The sequence below is a fragment of the Anastrepha obliqua genome, chromosome 1 (assembly GCF_027943255.1).
Source record: "Anastrepha obliqua isolate idAnaObli1 chromosome 1, idAnaObli1_1.0, whole genome shotgun sequence".
Lineage (NCBI taxonomy): Eukaryota > Metazoa > Arthropoda > Insecta > Diptera > Tephritidae > Anastrepha > Anastrepha obliqua.
In genome coordinates this window covers 107,091,898-107,107,301 of record NC_072892.1, presented here as the reverse complement: position 1 = coordinate 107,107,301, position 15,404 = coordinate 107,091,898, and the positions used below count along the sequence as shown (strand labels likewise).

The window sequence follows — 15,404 nt, the reverse complement described above, 5'->3', positions numbered from 1 at the left end:
TATAGTGTCTAAAGTTTTTCAAACTCATTGTTTCGCAATATATATTTGCATGAAAAGTATTTGGAATCATATGGTAGGCATACAAAAGATTGGTTCATATATTCGATTAATACTGTTTCGGGTGGGTGATGAAAACAGCTGTTGAAATACGATGACCGGAAACAGGTCGTGAAATTTTTCTTGTAATTTTAAGGATATGTGTTAGTATTTAATTATTGAATAAGCCCGGTTGTATAGTAATAAATTATACGTTAATGACGAGAGAATTTTAACGTCATGGCCAGTGAATTCCCTGAAATCGGACAGTTACCGAGATGTGTAAAAGACATTTCTAATTCTGGAGGATACATAAAATATTTGCCTGTGAGTAGCAAGTTTTAATATGTATGCAAACTATGCAAGTTTAATTTTAAATACAATCTTTATATTGACAGTCAATTGCCACAAAAGCGAAAACTAAGGAAGAAGTAGACTCTGTGCTGCAACACATTGTGGCTGTAATAGAATTCGAATGTTCTGCAAAATCAAGAACTGGCGAAACGGGCGCAACCAATCAGGTCGTCTTAAATACGGCATATCGCGCATACTACCAGCTTTTACAGCAACACGCACTAACAGATGCACAATTGAATACTTTGCCTAAGCCAAATTTATTGTATTTCGAAGAATGTGGTTTTCAGCTGCTATACGCCATGTTATTGACTGATCAGAAAGCCAAGACAATTGATCCAGAGAAACTAGTGGCTGAATCCAGCAAAGCCCTAGGTGATGCAGTTAATGAAGACTGCGGGAGCCTTTTACACATTCTCAGAGTGTTAAATTTATTGTTGGCGAAATTTCCTTCGCTGCAAGCGAACATTCCATTGCAGCAAATCTATCATTGCTTGCAAAGTAATCAATTCGGCATGCGTGAGGAGTCGATGAATCTTTTTACGAATTGTTGCCGGTCAACAACATTCGCATTTGAAAATTTTCAAACAATTTTAGAGTTTTGGCCATGGTCAAATCGCTACAAATTTTACTTACTTAGTTGTATATTGAAAATTCATAATCTGAAGGATTTCCTGAATAGCGCACAACGCTGTACGGATGAGTTTTATGCGGGGGTACGCATAAGTTTGAGTCATAAAAGTGTTCTAGCTGCTAGTCAACATTTAGTAAAAGCGCTTAGCGCCCAAAACTCTGATGAACTGTTGCATATGTCTGCCGAGATACTAACACGTGGTTCATTAAAAGAAATCAAGAATTTCAATGCTCATTGGTTTGGACGCATAGAACAAAAGGATAGATTATTTGAATTTCTACAAAAGCAGCCTGAAATAACTAATTTCCTTGAACATACAATCGATGGCTCTGCCGATCAAAATTATTTTCGCTCAACACTAATATTTAGTATGTTTTCGCGACAAATATTTGAAGTATCTAAGCTGCACTTTTTTAAAATCAGTACTGAACTTATAACGAACTGCTTCCAATTTGAAATGGAAACACAAATGTTGGTTTTTAAATTCATTGTGGACAACCTGGCCAGCTTTGCCATCGAAGATTGTCTGGAATTTACGTTGGCATTTATAAAGAAGCACAAGGGTGTAGAAAACGCACAGTATCGAAATGAAATTTTAGGCAAAATACCAGCTATAATTAATTATGTCGCCAAAGCTTTTAGCAAATTGCATGATGCTGAGGGTACCACTACGCTTGAGACTAGCATTCAGACGTTTTTCAAACAACTACATCACCTAATTGAAGCGGACATTGGAAGTACAATGTATCAACCGAAAATATTTTCATTACGCCTATTAGACATTCTACTAAAGTCATTGTATGCAGAGCACTTGGAAAAGAATGCCAAAAATTGTTGCTTAGCACAAAATAAAAAACTTGGTTACTTTTTGGTCGAGCAACAAGTATTTGAAGCTGCTAAGGTAACTGCGGCGCTCTTCAAACTACTTGACGACCCACTGGGTTACGACGATGCTTTAGATTTGATTTTGGTGCTCTTGCAGCAAATACATTTCAACGATGCTGCGGAAAGTGTGCGCTTGTGCAAGGAGTTTAGCCGACGTTGTGCTGTAGATGAGTGTGTGCTAACCACACTCTATGCACGAGTGGTGTTACATTGCAGTAAAAACACAGGAAAGGACGAACCGCTTTTGGAATTGCTTGAATTTGCAGTAGGGCACTTGAAAAAAGAAATCGCAGAATTTCAAGAAGATCCACTGCTCGTTTGCAAGACACGCAATCATTTATTTAGTTACATCAATATCATAGGAGAGGTGGTGCAAGGCAATATTTGTTTGTCAATGGAGAATCAAAGTGAAATACTTGACCTATTGGAAAAAGTACTGAATTTAGTTTTAGATTTTTTGAATGTGTGCAAAGCAGATCCAATGCAAGCCGCCCTTAATGCAGCAAGCTTCCAAGATATGGACGAGAGCCTAGAAATATTGGTGCGCAAAAGTGCATATAAAATGACAGACGACGGAGAATTTCGAAAATTTCTATTAATGTCATTTTGGCTGACATTAAAGGTGGGTATCATCACTTAGTTATGTACATACATACATATGTATTTATGTAATTTGAAATATTTGTACCCTCTCTTTTGTAGGCTGCGTGTGATTTGGCAACAGAAATCGGCGTCCGGTATGTAACAAACGGTGGGTGCGATAAAACAGGTTTCAAGATTCTGGGGCGTTGCTTAGATATAAATGTAGCAGTGCTGACTCGTTGCAGGCACAAAGGCGCCATTGAAGCAGCTGGCGTCAGCATTGGTTGGTACATGTCTACTTCTAAGTAGAAGCATATTACAATTTCCTCTCTTTAACTAGGCAAGCTTACTAAAAGTATAACATCGAATTCATTACCCACTTCAGCAGTTTACCTTTTGTTAGATAACTGCTTGCAGCTTTTATTCGATAATACCAAGCAGGTGAGCGTAACACGACGTGGTGCTGGATACTCTCTTATGATGTTACATATCGTTAAAAGTGAACAGCAGCGCTCTAGACCCTTGTTAAAGCGTGTAGTGGAAAAATGTATTGGATTACTTAATAAATGTCGAGTAAACGACGCATCACATGCAGATAATTTCGATCGATTTGAGGCATTACTACTGCACTACCTTGGCGTATTAGTGCGAGATACGGAGCTGCGAGATGCCACTTCTCATTACTATAATGAAATCCTATGGGTTACTTTGAAACGCATTGAACACACTGAATGGACTGAATTCAATGCAGCGCTGCAGCTTTTTGGTGCGCTAATACCAAAAATTGTTGGTCAAACCCCAGCAAAAGACTTCGACGACGCAGCTGGAAATGAAAACAATGACGTTACATACGATGAAATAATACGAAAACTGCCAACAGCTTGTGATTACATTTTAAATTACTTTACAGTCAATAGCGATATAACCACCCGGACCATGGTACTGTTTCTGGGCTTTCTTTCCAAAGTAAAACACTTACCTAAGCAACCTGAGCCAATTCAACTCTCATTTTTGCAACACATCCGCGAGTTAATGTGGCGTTTATTGGCTCATCGTTGCGAAAGCGTGCGCAAATTGGCAGCGTTGTGTTTTGCTCGTGCTCACGATTTCAGCCACGAATTGCCGCATGCGTTACTAAGTGTTTCAAACATACTTGAAAACATAGCCGACGAGAATTTTTTTTTGGGTCTAGTTTTTACGCTTGCTGAAGGCATATTGCGCATTAAACATGAAAGTCTGCACACCAATGATAGGGCACAGAAAATATTCATGCAACAGCTACGCATGTCCTTGGCCAACTTGAAACTAACGCATCATTATAAACCTTATTCGTTATGTAAACTGCTAGACGTATTCGTACTGGTGGGTCTTGACAGTCAGATGACGGTTGTGCAAAAATTATTGGAAATATCTGTCGAAGAAGACGCCATCGGCTATGAAGTGTATCAGGAACGAGTAGCAAAGTTTATATGCTAAACGTAAATAAAAAAAAATCGAGCTTGTGATTTTTCAAGTGAGCAATATTCCCATAAATTGCAATACAATACAATAATAAATTTGATCACTTTGCTATTGTAGACGTCGAATAAAGGTGGCTCTTTTCGAAAACTGCTACTTTACTTTTTGGCGAATTTGGCAATTGAATGATGTCAGTAGCAAAGTAGCAGCAAATAGATGTCTCCACGTGTCAACGAGTTGTTCTAATTCTCGTCTACTCTAATGTACTGAAGTTTGTGAAATGTATGCTGACAAAGGAATCCACAATAAGGCGAAATAATTATACTATCTATGCATTTAAGACTAAAAATTAAATAGTTTAGAGGCTTTAGTTTTACATATTTATTATAAAAATTCGACTGTAATTAAGACTAAGTTGAAAAATAATGGATCAGACAAAATTTCAATTTAAGGCATCATTTCTAGTTGAGCAGAATATGTTAAGTCAAAAATGTCAGATTTGCCTAGAAGCTGTAAGACAAAGTATTGAATAAATACCGATGTAACCAAACGCACTTCTATGCTACACATGTACAGGAATAATGTATGTTATATACTCCGTTGTAAAATTAAAGCACTAACACATATTGACGAATTTTTAATATTTATTTTAATAAATGCGGTCTCCGTTGAGAAAAATGTTCCATATTCGTGTTATGGAGAAAATGTGCAACATCACCTGAAAAAAAATCAATGAGCATTTTGGATAATTTATTTTACTAAAATTGAATGTGGACATTTTTTTTAGTATGGTTGAAAAATATTGAAACATGATGACAAATTCACGAATTTTCAAAATCCTGTGCCAAGTTTGAATTAACATGGCCTTTGTTATACAATGAACTTTATTTTCACGAAAAAAGATATTGGAAATTAATAGATAAACAAAAAACAGTTAAAACTTGTCAATGGGTTGGTTTTATAATTTTAATGAAACTCGTTCGGAAGTGAATTACAGAGCCTGCCCGAATGTGTGGTAGTGCTATAATTTTGCAACGGATATGTAAGGTATTTAAAAAGAGACACACATAAATATATGGATCTTGAGTTTTCATTATACAGGGTGAACGACAGAGTTTGTATAACGTAAAATTTGACTAAACTAATTAAGAGGAAATTTTACTATTTGGCAAATGCTCTTTAAAATAAAACAATTATTAACATGATTCCCGGAGTAAAATATCACTAATTTAAACAAATTAAGTGTGGATAATTATTTGCCGCATTAAATTTAGCTATTTATTGCTGTTCTGGCGGCATCTGCTACTAAATCAACTGAATCCTTCACTGTCTTGCTGTTGTTTCTGCTTCTCATGCACTTGCGACTGTGACATTTGTTGCAAGGTGTGACTCAGTATGCTGCGCAAAATATGTGGCTTGCAGTATTCCTCTAACCACGGTATGACACCTGTTGTCAGCTGCTTAAAGTTATCCATGGGTATATGCTGGAATGTATCGAACATTTCGTCCATAATTGCCTGAAACTAAGAAAAATACGTACTTTTTTAAATATTGGGGATTTCTTCAAGTATCAAATTATAATTGGTATTAATTTAATAAATAAGCAATAACAAATTCAGCCCAGTATAGGTTTTAGTATTTATTAATTTGGTCCTCTGTAAAAACCTTGTATTTGCTAAATTATTTTGTTTCAACGTATCACTTTAAATTATATTTACATGAACCATGTGTATAGTTTTTTCGAAAGGCTTCTTTAAATAAGCCCACATTCGGAAACAATCATTTTCAGTCGTTTCCACGACTGTCGGATCTACGTTACATGTATAGGGAATATTTATGCTTCTGCTACAACAACAAAAAGAACCTTTAAAAAACTTATCTTACCACAAACCATAAAAATTTCCAGGCGAAAACAACGGTTGGCCTCCGCACGTTCTCCCGACAGTCGGTTCTACGTTACCGGAACGACCTGGACTTACTATATATCAGGCCAAGGACTGTCACTCCAGCAGCACTCCATGTACATGTATGGAGAATGTTTTTGCTGTTACAACAAGAACAACCCTTGAAAAAATTTATCAGCAGCCATAAAAATCTCAAGCGCAAACAGCGATTCGCCTCCGTAGCAACAGCGTAATGCTGCATAATAATGTTATGAATACTGTGATACTATAAACTCCTGCTTCCTAAGTTTATCTAACAAATTACACTAATCCCGTTTTTCTTTACAGAAATCACTTTTCCCATTCAAACGTACCACTTGAAATTTCGCTTCATCAGTTAGACGTGCTTCCTCAGGGCCAGGATTAGCTTGCTGATGCTGCAACATATGCTCATAACTTTGTTGTATTATACGCAGAGCGGCCACTTCCTTTTGCAGTGCACCACTTTCTTCCTCTTGCTTTTTCTTTTGCAAATTGAGATAACCAATGTAATCGATGGACTTTTGCAATATAAGCGCCTTGCTCAACTTGTATCCAGACGCTGAGTCATTTTGTTGACATGTGGGCACTAACTCCTGAAGGCTATCATAACCCTTCTTAATGGCATCACGCCTTTTCTGCTCTGCTTGAGTGTGCGCTTCTCGACGCCTCTCTTTGTAGCTTAAAGTTGAAGAAGCGTGCGCCGAACTACTACGGCCATCACCGCTGTCATCATCTTCATCTGAAGGAGATGTAACGTGCAATATTTTAAATTTACCTATACAATATTTTAATTTGTTTTGACCAACCTGTGTTATGAGCAGACGAATTTGGTGTGTGTGTGCTGTCTTCTCGACTCTCTTGCGTATTTGGATCCGCATCGTGGTCCATTGTCATAGAGTAGTCCTCTTGTGGACGCGTATTATTACCTGTTGGTATTTCTTGTATAAGAGTAAGATTTACAAGCTACAAAAATTTACCAAACTCGCTTTGTGCGGAGCTAAGATTTTCCGTCATTTTTGTTAAAACACACTCAAATTTTACTTTGCAATGCAAGCATAATCACCAACAATCCAAAATAAGAATTCACGTAAGCGAAAATACACAAAAACAAGTGAGCATGAGCAAATTTATTTTGTGTAAATGTTGCCACTGTCTAAGATTTTTATCAATATAAATAATACAGCAATAAAGCATCCCTACAAGAATTTGACGATGGGAACTAATTTTTACACTTTTTTTACTAATGCTTGTATCGATATTAATATAATAATGTAATATAAAATATAAATTATATAGAAAATAGAAATTTTGGCATTCAACTCACCAATTTACAAAAACAAATACATATAAATATTGTTGCAACCTGCTATAAATTCACCTTGGCTACATCTATAGGGGTAATGCATATCTATTAGAGGTGGGACTATTCGAATAATAAAATCTTTTATTCGAGAGGTATTCGTAATTCGAATAATATTTATTCGAATTTTTTATTCGTTTATTCGAATAATGCTATTCGAATACCTCACTATTCGAATACCTCACTATTCGAATACCTTACTATTCGAATACCTTACTATTCGAATACATCACTATTCGAATACTTCACTATTCGAATATTTTTGGTAAATATTTATTTAGATTAGCGGACTACTAATCGGTTTATGTACAAGTGCATGCACCATGAGAAGGGCCAATGTAATTTTTATATTTTTAAAAGCATTTTCTCCCTGATGTAAATGAATATATAGTGAGGTATTCGAATAGTAAGGTATTCGAATAATGAACTATTCGAATTATTTGAAACGAATAGTATTATTCGTTTTATTCGAATAATGTTTATTCGAATATTATTCGGAAATAATCCCACCCCTAATATCTATACAATATCTCGAATGTCAAATGACCTGTTTCTTTTGTTTCTTTGTTTAAATTCTTTTTGAAAACTTGTTAGTCCACATACCACCTTGCAAAAACGAGACACATGTAAATGTTGTTATTGCCCCAGTGCCACCATTCTGTATGAATTTGATTTTTGTGCAGATTTCACATCTAGGTCAAGGTGAAATAATGATTTTTCTTGCGATTTGGTAGTTTTGTCTTATAATGTTGTAGAAAATATCTCAAAGAAATTATTAATGCTCCATTTTATTTGTAATGCCATACAAATAAAGTGCTTAATCGCCTTTAAGCGTAGAAATATTGGATTAAGTAAACTGTATTTGAGTTTATTTTAAAATATTATAATTTTCGTGAAAGTTCTGATAAACGCTAAAGAAAACATTATCAAAGTAAGTGCATAGTAAGTTGTTCGCAAGCATAGTAAGTTGTTATCTGCTCAAAAATGTTGATATTTTATCAGCTGCATTGGTTATCAAATATTCAAAGATTTAAGACTGTTTACTTTTTCGTGACATACTACTTTACCTCCTGTATTAAGCAAAACACTAACTAGACACAACTATTGCTTCTGTAAATATAAAAGTTGATTTAGGAAGAATAATTTTCATTTAAAAGAGAGAGAGAGAGAATAACAAAGTGGTGTTCACACTTAGAAGAGTTTACAGAACTACTGAATAACGAATACAACTTTATTGGTGTGAAAATCCCTTAACGTAGTTCTGCTACTTTTTCTGATACTAGCTAGTAATGGTAGTAGAGTATATAAAAAATAGAATTCTAAAATTTAGTGGAATTTGTTGTAGTTTTGCTCTCTTAGGTATGCTTATTAGCGTCCTGCATTTCACCTGATATCGCCCAAAATGTTATGTATGGAATTCCATTACTTTCCATAGCCTCTCGACTGATAGTATGCATTGAATAATACAATGCAACTGTCAATACAATTACAACATTATCCAATAAGAACAAACTTACGATTCCGGTTATGAACAAAAGTACATTTAATACATGCGACACCATGAACAAATTTCCAAAAAGCAATGTTCCAAATTGCAAAATATTTGGTCGTCCAAATATAAATCCGCAAGCATCTATTTGCGCTCTACTCGTAAACATTTGTTTCGTCTACCTTCCTCTTCTACCAATAAAACTGCTGCTGTATTGGAATTCATTTTAATTTTAAATAATGTTTTTTATTTAGTTATCATTTTAAAATAATTCTTTCTGTGCGATTAATTATCAATGATTTTAGTTGTAATGGTTTACAGCACTAACTATGAAAACTTCGAGCCTACTAATGGTATGTTTCCCGAATTCATTCGTAATAGGAACAAAATAAATAATGCGGCTACCTGGGAGATTTGAAGATTAAAATTAATGGTTTATTTATTGATTCATATGAATTGAAAAGATAAGCATTAAAACAAGGCGAATTTATTACAGGTGACAGCAAACACATATAAGTAAAACCCTACATGTATTTGTTGTTGCGTTTGGTGCAAGCATCATGTCAAAATCAGCAAGCAAATGTAAACATACGAATGTAAACATACCAATACATACAAACAAAGCATATCATTTTGACGTAAGCCATCACTACGGCGAAAAATTCAGCTGGGTGAATGCTGTCACCTTATTAAATCCACCTTGCATTAAAACTTGTAGTACGACAGTGTATCTCCCGAATAATTGATATGATACACAGTGTTAATTAAGTCAAAATCTTATTACCGTTTAAAGCGATAAGGTAACATTGTTCGTGAAATTGCCTTCGTGTCGCTGGCCGATTAATTTTGCATAGTAGGTTATATTAAAGTGAGTGAGTGTTATATTAATTTAGTTGCTAGCTATTGTACAACTCTTGGTACAAATTAGTCAGATTTTAAAAAAATTTTCAACAATTGCCATTGTGTAACAAAAAATAAGCAAAATGGGTCTGTTATATGGCATTGGTGTTAGGATAATGAATTTTATGGTATTTTTCCTGATCGTCATTTTGCTTCCGGGTCTGCCACCGCGAACCACTTTCCCTTACAAAGAATTTCAGTAGGTCTAAAGGTTAACCTTTCTTCCGTTAGAGAAAAATTATAAAAATTTACTAATTTTTACAGTGTTGCACCTGCTAAAGATTTAAAAGGCGCCTTGGAGCCTAATCTGCTCTTAGATGGTGGTGAACGGCTTTTAGAAGGGCGTGTCTATGGACCGGAGTGTCTTATAGCACGTAAAAACGAAATTTATACTGGCATCCATGGTGGTGAGGTGATCAAATTGACGGCAGACCATGTAACACACGTTGTAAAAATTGGGCAACCATGCGGTATGTTTTTTTACACGAGAAATTCATGAAACTATAAAAATGTATATGTCTTTTCCATTGCTAGAAGAAATATTTGAAGAATCACGTTGTGGTCGACCTTTGGGACTTGCCTTTGATACAAAAGGTAATAATTTGATTGTGTCAGACGCATACTATGGTATATGGGAGGTGAATCTTAATACCAACCAAAAGAAATTGCTGGTGTCGCCTCAGCAAGAGTTACCCGGAAAAGACATTAATCGTAAAGCTAAAATTTTCAACACTGTTGCTGTGGATCAGAAGGGTGATATATATTGGACAGATTCAACTTCAGATTTCTTACTGCTCGATTTAGTATTCAGTTCGCTTGCAAATCCCTCTGGCCGGTAAGTCGATTTTGAACTTTAAATGACCTAATGCCGAAAGAAAGTTTCTATTATAATCTATGCATAAATTGAGAAGAAATAGTGTATGCGATAAGCAAAACTGGTTTTTTGTTTGCGTGTAGTAGTGTTTTGTTATTTTTTATTTTATTTTGGATTAATGCCAGCAAGTACGTATGCACAAACTGTTCCTTAAATAATCATCACGTCAAGCTTGCTGACGACGTCATTTTTACACTGAAATATTTAATTTTTGGAAGGCCTTCCCTTAGTTTTGCATATGAACTCACTGTATAGATTTGAGTATTCCTCACCTGTGAATCATAACGGCCTATAATTCTTAATATTTTAAACTATGGCGAAGACATAATATTTGTTAATTTGGTTTGTTTTAAAAATATAATATTTGGTTGAGGGCTTAAATGTTAAAACAAGTGTGCAAATGACGATCAAACACGAGACATGAATGTTATTGAAACAAGTGGTACTAAAAAATATACTGTTCGGTTTTTTCTTTAAAAACATTTTGAATTTCGTTAAATCAAATATGTGCTTAATTTCCCTCCATTAAGAAATTTCTGTATAGTTCGAAACTAATGATAGCGTATTTCTCCATTCAAAGAATATTTGCCGTGATTGAGAGTTGCGGAAACTTTAATTGAGATATAGTTAAGATACCTTTAGACAGTCGGGTTACGCTATTGTAACCTCGGCATATATTCAACCAACGGCTACAACAATTCCAAAAGATTTAAGCAAAATATTTTATATTGTTCAATTACAACAACACGAAGAATAAATGTTATTTCATTCTACCATAGCTTTAGGCTGTAGAGACCACCGCTCTGCACAAAATTGAAATGGTGGTACGGGGAATACTAATCGTACCAACAACGACCAAATTATCGAAATTAACTTTCTTATTTTTAATGTATATATGTATCATACATACAACTAACACCATTATTCAACAAGTTTTATAATTTGATGCCATTGATTACTAGAGATGCTCAGATTTCAAATTAAGAAATACAAATAATTATTAAACAAGTTACATTAATTTCACAACTATTAAACAACAACATATTTTTATACTCTAGTCTCTTTAAATACAATCGTGCCAACAACGTGAGTACTGTACTACTGGATGAGTTATTCTTTGCTAACGGTTTGGCTCTAAGTCCGGATGAAGATTTCATTGTTGTCGCCGAAACTGGAGCGATGCGTTTGATGAAGTACTATTTGAAAGGCGCTAAAGCTGGCCAGAGTGAAGTTTTCGTGGAAGGTTTGCCTGGTCTGCCCGATAATTTGACTCCTGATGCCGAGGGTATTTGGGTGCCACTCATAATGGCTGCCGATAGTGAACATCCCACCGCCATCAATATGTTCTCGAGATTTCCTAGTATACGATTATTCTTTTCACGTCTGCTTAACCTCTTCGAGCTACCGTTCCGTTTAATTAACAACGCATTCCCCAATAAGTTGGCTCAAAAGTTTATCCATTTCATTGGACATGGTGAGAGTATAACCTTCTTGGCAGCCAAGCGTGCAACTATCGTGAGGGTAGATTGGAATGGTAATATTATTGGTTCGTTACATGGATTCGATAAGTCTGTCGGTGCTGTTTCTCATGTCTTGGAATTCAATGATCATCTCTATCTTGGTTCACCGTTCAATCGGTTTCTGGCGCGTGTTAAGTCACCGAGAGCCGGCAAGCAGCCTGAGGTTAAAGTAAAAAATGTCAGGTATGAGGGCGTTGGAATGGAAGCTTCTGTTAAGCCACAAACTACTACTAGTAAGCCAAAGCCTGCCGCTACTAAACCAATAACTACGACTTCGCTACCAACGACAACAACAACGACCACAACTACACCGCGACCGACTACGACAACGTCACGACCAACTACGACTACACCTAAACCGACAACAACGACTACCACAACAACAACTAGGAAACCTGCAACGACTACGACACCAACAACTACGACACCTAAACCAAAAACTACTACCACACCAAAACCAGCTACAGCGGCTCCTAAGACTACAACTGCTGCACCAAAAGTGAATCCAACAACCACAACTCCCCGACCTCCCACCACTACTTCTGCACCAAAAAGGGTGCCACCCAAGCAACCCGCACCAATTAAGGAAGAAATACCGAATGACACCAAACCGCCCAAATTTGACAAACTTAAAGTGATCACCAAAACTGGCGAACACATCGAACTTTAAATCGACTAACAATCATTCACTTTATATAGCATCATTACCTTCCTCTGGCACCAAAGGTGTCGATCAAGCATAATACAATAACAACACCCACATTTGCAGGCATGTAACATTAGCGCTTACAGGGATTTGCATTTAATGTGAGAAAGGGAAGTAGCAAAAATCTAGTAAATAGGTTATATCTAACGATTCAGCGAACTCAAAAGCAAGCGCCCAGCTACGTTAGTCGGTTCTACGCTACCGGAACGTATCGGTTTTATATGCGGCCAAGGATTGTTACTACGAAAAATTTTCAAAAAATTGTTTAATTGTTTTAGGCTGTTATAACAACAAACATAAGTAGCATGTAAACGAATACATTCCAATTAACATTCCAACTCAAATATGTAACAGCAAATACGCAGCTGATATTTTACCTTTATTTATTTATTCCGCGTAAATGGAGTAGACAAAGCGCTATCAAATGAAAAATTTATAATTATTCAGTCAACTTCCTTGGCTAAAGAAGTAGTTATAAGATCAAAACCAAGTCGGATCTCTGTAAAAAAATGTATTTCTGAATTATTGTTCGAACAAAAATCTGTAATTGTCTGCAAAAATGAACTCGTTTCGCTAGTACTATGTTTGCTTAGTACTTATTCGCATTGATTATACTAATTAAGTATATTGAGTATGCATATTTGCACAAAATTATAATAGTGAATTTTATAAAATGGATTACGAAGTCCTTTGCTCCATTATGGTCACGGTAAATATTCTATCTAAACTGTCTAATAAGTTTACGCACTTATGCTGACTGGCGATCTAATGAAATAAACTTCTTGTACTGATTTTGAAATTGATCATTTATTTAGTAAGTGTTTGTCTTAAACTTTTTCTTTTCATTTTTTACAATTATAATATATTTCTTTAAAGTTAAATAAAGCATAAAGCGTTTTTCGATAAACTACCTAAGTACTTGGAAGTTTTTATTTTTTAATTAATAATAGCCACAGTTGTATTACTTAAACAAAATTTTCAGTCATCGTCTAAAAGTAAATACGTATGTATGTTTATAATTGACATTAAAATTATCTTCCTTACGTACGAATACATATTCAGTTGCCGCTAAACTGCTAAATCACATCGACAAACTTTGTGGCATACTTATCTACAAAGATGTATGTATATGAATGTGTGTATGTATGTACACGAATTTGGGCTGTACGTTGAGCACCAATGTGCGTGTGTGTATGTATGCGTGCATTCATGTGCTTGCTCTAATCACGTTTATTTAATTAGTTTGTTGTTTTTGCTTTGAAACCACCTCCATATCATTCAACTTCACGTGCTTTTTGCGCTTTGCGGACGGCTTGGTGGATCGGCTGGATCCGTCCATTGCCATTCGGTATACATAACACATTGGCTTTGCGAATCCATGTAGAGATGAGATTGTGGACAACGTTTCAATTTTGCCGGACGTCCTTGTGCCTCACATGTCCAATATTTTGTAGGGTCCCAGTAGTGCCGGAACATGGCGTTAACCTCGTGCAGTGTATGGCAGCCGGGTTCGCCGTCGTAATCGCCAGCGTGTTCATGTGTTGATCGCTTTGTCGATGCCATTGGATGGATGGACGGTATATGGTACACAGAGTACGTATTTATGCTAATCAATTTTTAATAATTGCAATTAATTCTTGCAAGCGTTTGTTTGTTTTCTAGTGCCAAGTTTTCCCACGGAGTGTTAGAGGCTTATTGTTGAACTGCTGCTGTAGTGTGCTGAAATGGAAATGTTACTGCTGTTTAAATATTATAGTTTCCATCCAATGAAGTGATTCATCGCAATTTAAATATATTGCGAATATTGTTCTTGTTAATTTGGTTTTTAATTATATATAAATAAAGTCAATGAATTGTGCGCCACTACAGTGAGGAGGTTGCGGCGTCGCATGTGTAAGAGATGTAAAGAAAGGTAATAAAAGACGCTGCTGTGCAAACAAACAAATGTTAAATGTCTGGTTTTGCAAATTTCAAAATACAAATAGTATGTAAATAGATGTAAAAATATTTTAATATAATAAAGACAATTTAAATTTTTTATTTGAAAATAAAAAAAAAAAATCTTCTGAGTTCAACCACATTAGTTTTAAAGTGCTCAATACAAATTGTGTTTAAATAAATGGCAAAAATTAGTATAATAAAAAAAAATTATAATAAAGACAATTTAAAATTTTTATTTTACCCTTAACGGCCGAAAGGGTCCCCCTAAGGGGACATAGTACTTATGCGATAGAAAACGGAAGGCCCCAATTCGAGGACATGAAAAGAATTCAGTTTAAATTTCATTTACTTATCATCGCTGTAGTTTTATAATAAATATTTAGTTTAAGTTTTCATCCTTATAAACGTTCTAGAATTTCAACTAATTTTCCCGCGTCTTATGGGCGAGAATTACAAAAAAAAAACTCTCGGCCGTTAAGGGTTAACATTTAAAAAACGTGTTCTGAATTCAAACACATTGCTTTTAAAGTATTGTTGTTGTCAATACAAATAGGGTTTGAATAGATGCAAAAAATTATAATAAAAAAAATTTACATATAACAAAGGCAATTTAAAATTTCCTAATATATGTATTTTAAAATAAACAAAATTATCCTGAACTTCATTATTTTAAATGTAGTTCATTTGATTTTTTACTTTTATTTTAATTAATTTTTTCTCTATGTTTTACTGAAATTTAT

General features: G+C 35.1%; 4 protein-coding genes across 5 annotated transcripts; 2 read left to right on the top strand and 2 right to left on the bottom strand.

Annotated features, from left to right (window-relative positions):
- The first annotated feature begins 155 nt into the window (after positions 1–155).
- On the top strand, positions 156–4,661 carry LOC129235400 (uncharacterized). The gene is made up of 4 exons (XM_054869220.1): positions 156–363; positions 435–2,531; positions 2,612–2,774; positions 2,832–4,661. Exons 1-4 carry the CDS (start codon positions 277–279, stop codon positions 3,965–3,967), a joined length of 3,483 nt encoding a protein of 1,160 aa, XP_054725195.1. The 5' UTR covers positions 156–276; the 3' UTR covers positions 3,968–4,661.
- An 80-nt stretch (positions 4,662–4,741) lies between these two features.
- Positions 4,742–7,006, bottom strand: LOC129235401 (max-like protein X). 2 transcript variants are annotated; one of them, XM_054869221.1, is made up of 4 exons: positions 6,852–7,006; positions 6,681–6,800; positions 6,207–6,613; positions 4,742–5,472 (listed from the first exon to the last, which is right to left on the bottom strand). In XM_054869221.1, the coding sequence occupies exons 1-4, from the start codon at positions 6,886–6,888 to the stop codon at positions 5,260–5,262; spliced, it is 777 nt and encodes a 258-aa protein (XP_054725196.1). In that variant the 5' UTR covers positions 6,889–7,006; the 3' UTR covers positions 4,742–5,259. The 2 variants fall into 2 exon arrangements, with proteins under 2 accessions (XP_054725196.1, XP_054725197.1); XM_054869222.1 differs by having other exon boundaries at positions 6,857–6,990.
- Positions 7,007–9,563: 2,557 nt separating this feature from the next.
- Positions 9,564–13,638, top strand: LOC129235398 (adipocyte plasma membrane-associated protein Hemomucin). Its single transcript, XM_054869218.1, has 4 exons — positions 9,564–9,822; positions 9,888–10,093; positions 10,158–10,458; positions 11,556–13,638. Exons 1-4 carry the CDS (start codon positions 9,707–9,709, stop codon positions 12,685–12,687), a joined length of 1,755 nt encoding a protein of 584 aa, XP_054725193.1. The 5' UTR covers positions 9,564–9,706; the 3' UTR covers positions 12,688–13,638.
- LOC129235399 (uncharacterized) lies at positions 13,603–14,286 on the bottom strand. The gene has a single exon (XM_054869219.1). The coding sequence runs from the start codon at positions 14,284–14,286 to the stop codon at positions 14,008–14,010; it is 279 nt and encodes a 92-aa protein (XP_054725194.1). The 3' UTR covers positions 13,603–14,007.
- Between the last annotated feature and the right edge of the window lie 1,118 nt (positions 14,287–15,404).

Bases quoted from the DNA above. Each gene is read 5' to 3' on its own strand.
- LOC129235400 (XM_054869220.1), top strand. From the start codon at position 277: ATGGCCAGTGAATTCCCTGAAATCGGACAGTTACCGAGATGTGTAAAA. The intron at 364-434 runs GTGAGTAGCAAG...TTATATTGACAG, and splicing joins GATACATAAAATATTTGCCT to TCAATTGCCACAAAAGCGAA. The intron at 2,532-2,611 runs GTGGGTATCATC...TCTCTTTTGTAG, and splicing joins CATTTTGGCTGACATTAAAG to GCTGCGTGTGATTTGGCAAC.
- LOC129235401 (XM_054869221.1), bottom strand. From the start codon at position 6,888: ATGACGGAAAATCTTAGCTCCGCACAAAGCGAGTTTG. The intron at 6,801-6,851 runs GTAAATTTTTGT...AAATACCAACAG, and splicing joins CTCCGCACAAAGCGAGTTTG to GTAATAATACGCGTCCACAA. The intron at 5,473-6,206 runs GTACGTTTGAAT...TATTTTTCTTAG, and splicing joins ATGAAGCGAAATTTCAAGTG to TTTCAGGCAATTATGGACGA.
- LOC129235398 (XM_054869218.1), top strand. From the start codon at position 9,707: ATGGGTCTGTTATATGGCATTGGTGTTAGGATAATGAATTTTATGGTA. The intron at 9,823-9,887 runs GTAGGTCTAAAG...TAATTTTTACAG, and splicing joins TTCCCTTACAAAGAATTTCA to TGTTGCACCTGCTAAAGATT. The intron at 10,459-11,555 runs GTAAGTCGATTT...TTTATACTCTAG, and splicing joins CTTGCAAATCCCTCTGGCCG to TCTCTTTAAATACAATCGTG.
- LOC129235399 (XM_054869219.1), bottom strand. From the start codon at position 14,286: ATGGCATCGACAAAGCGATCAACACATGAACACGCTGGCGATTACGAC.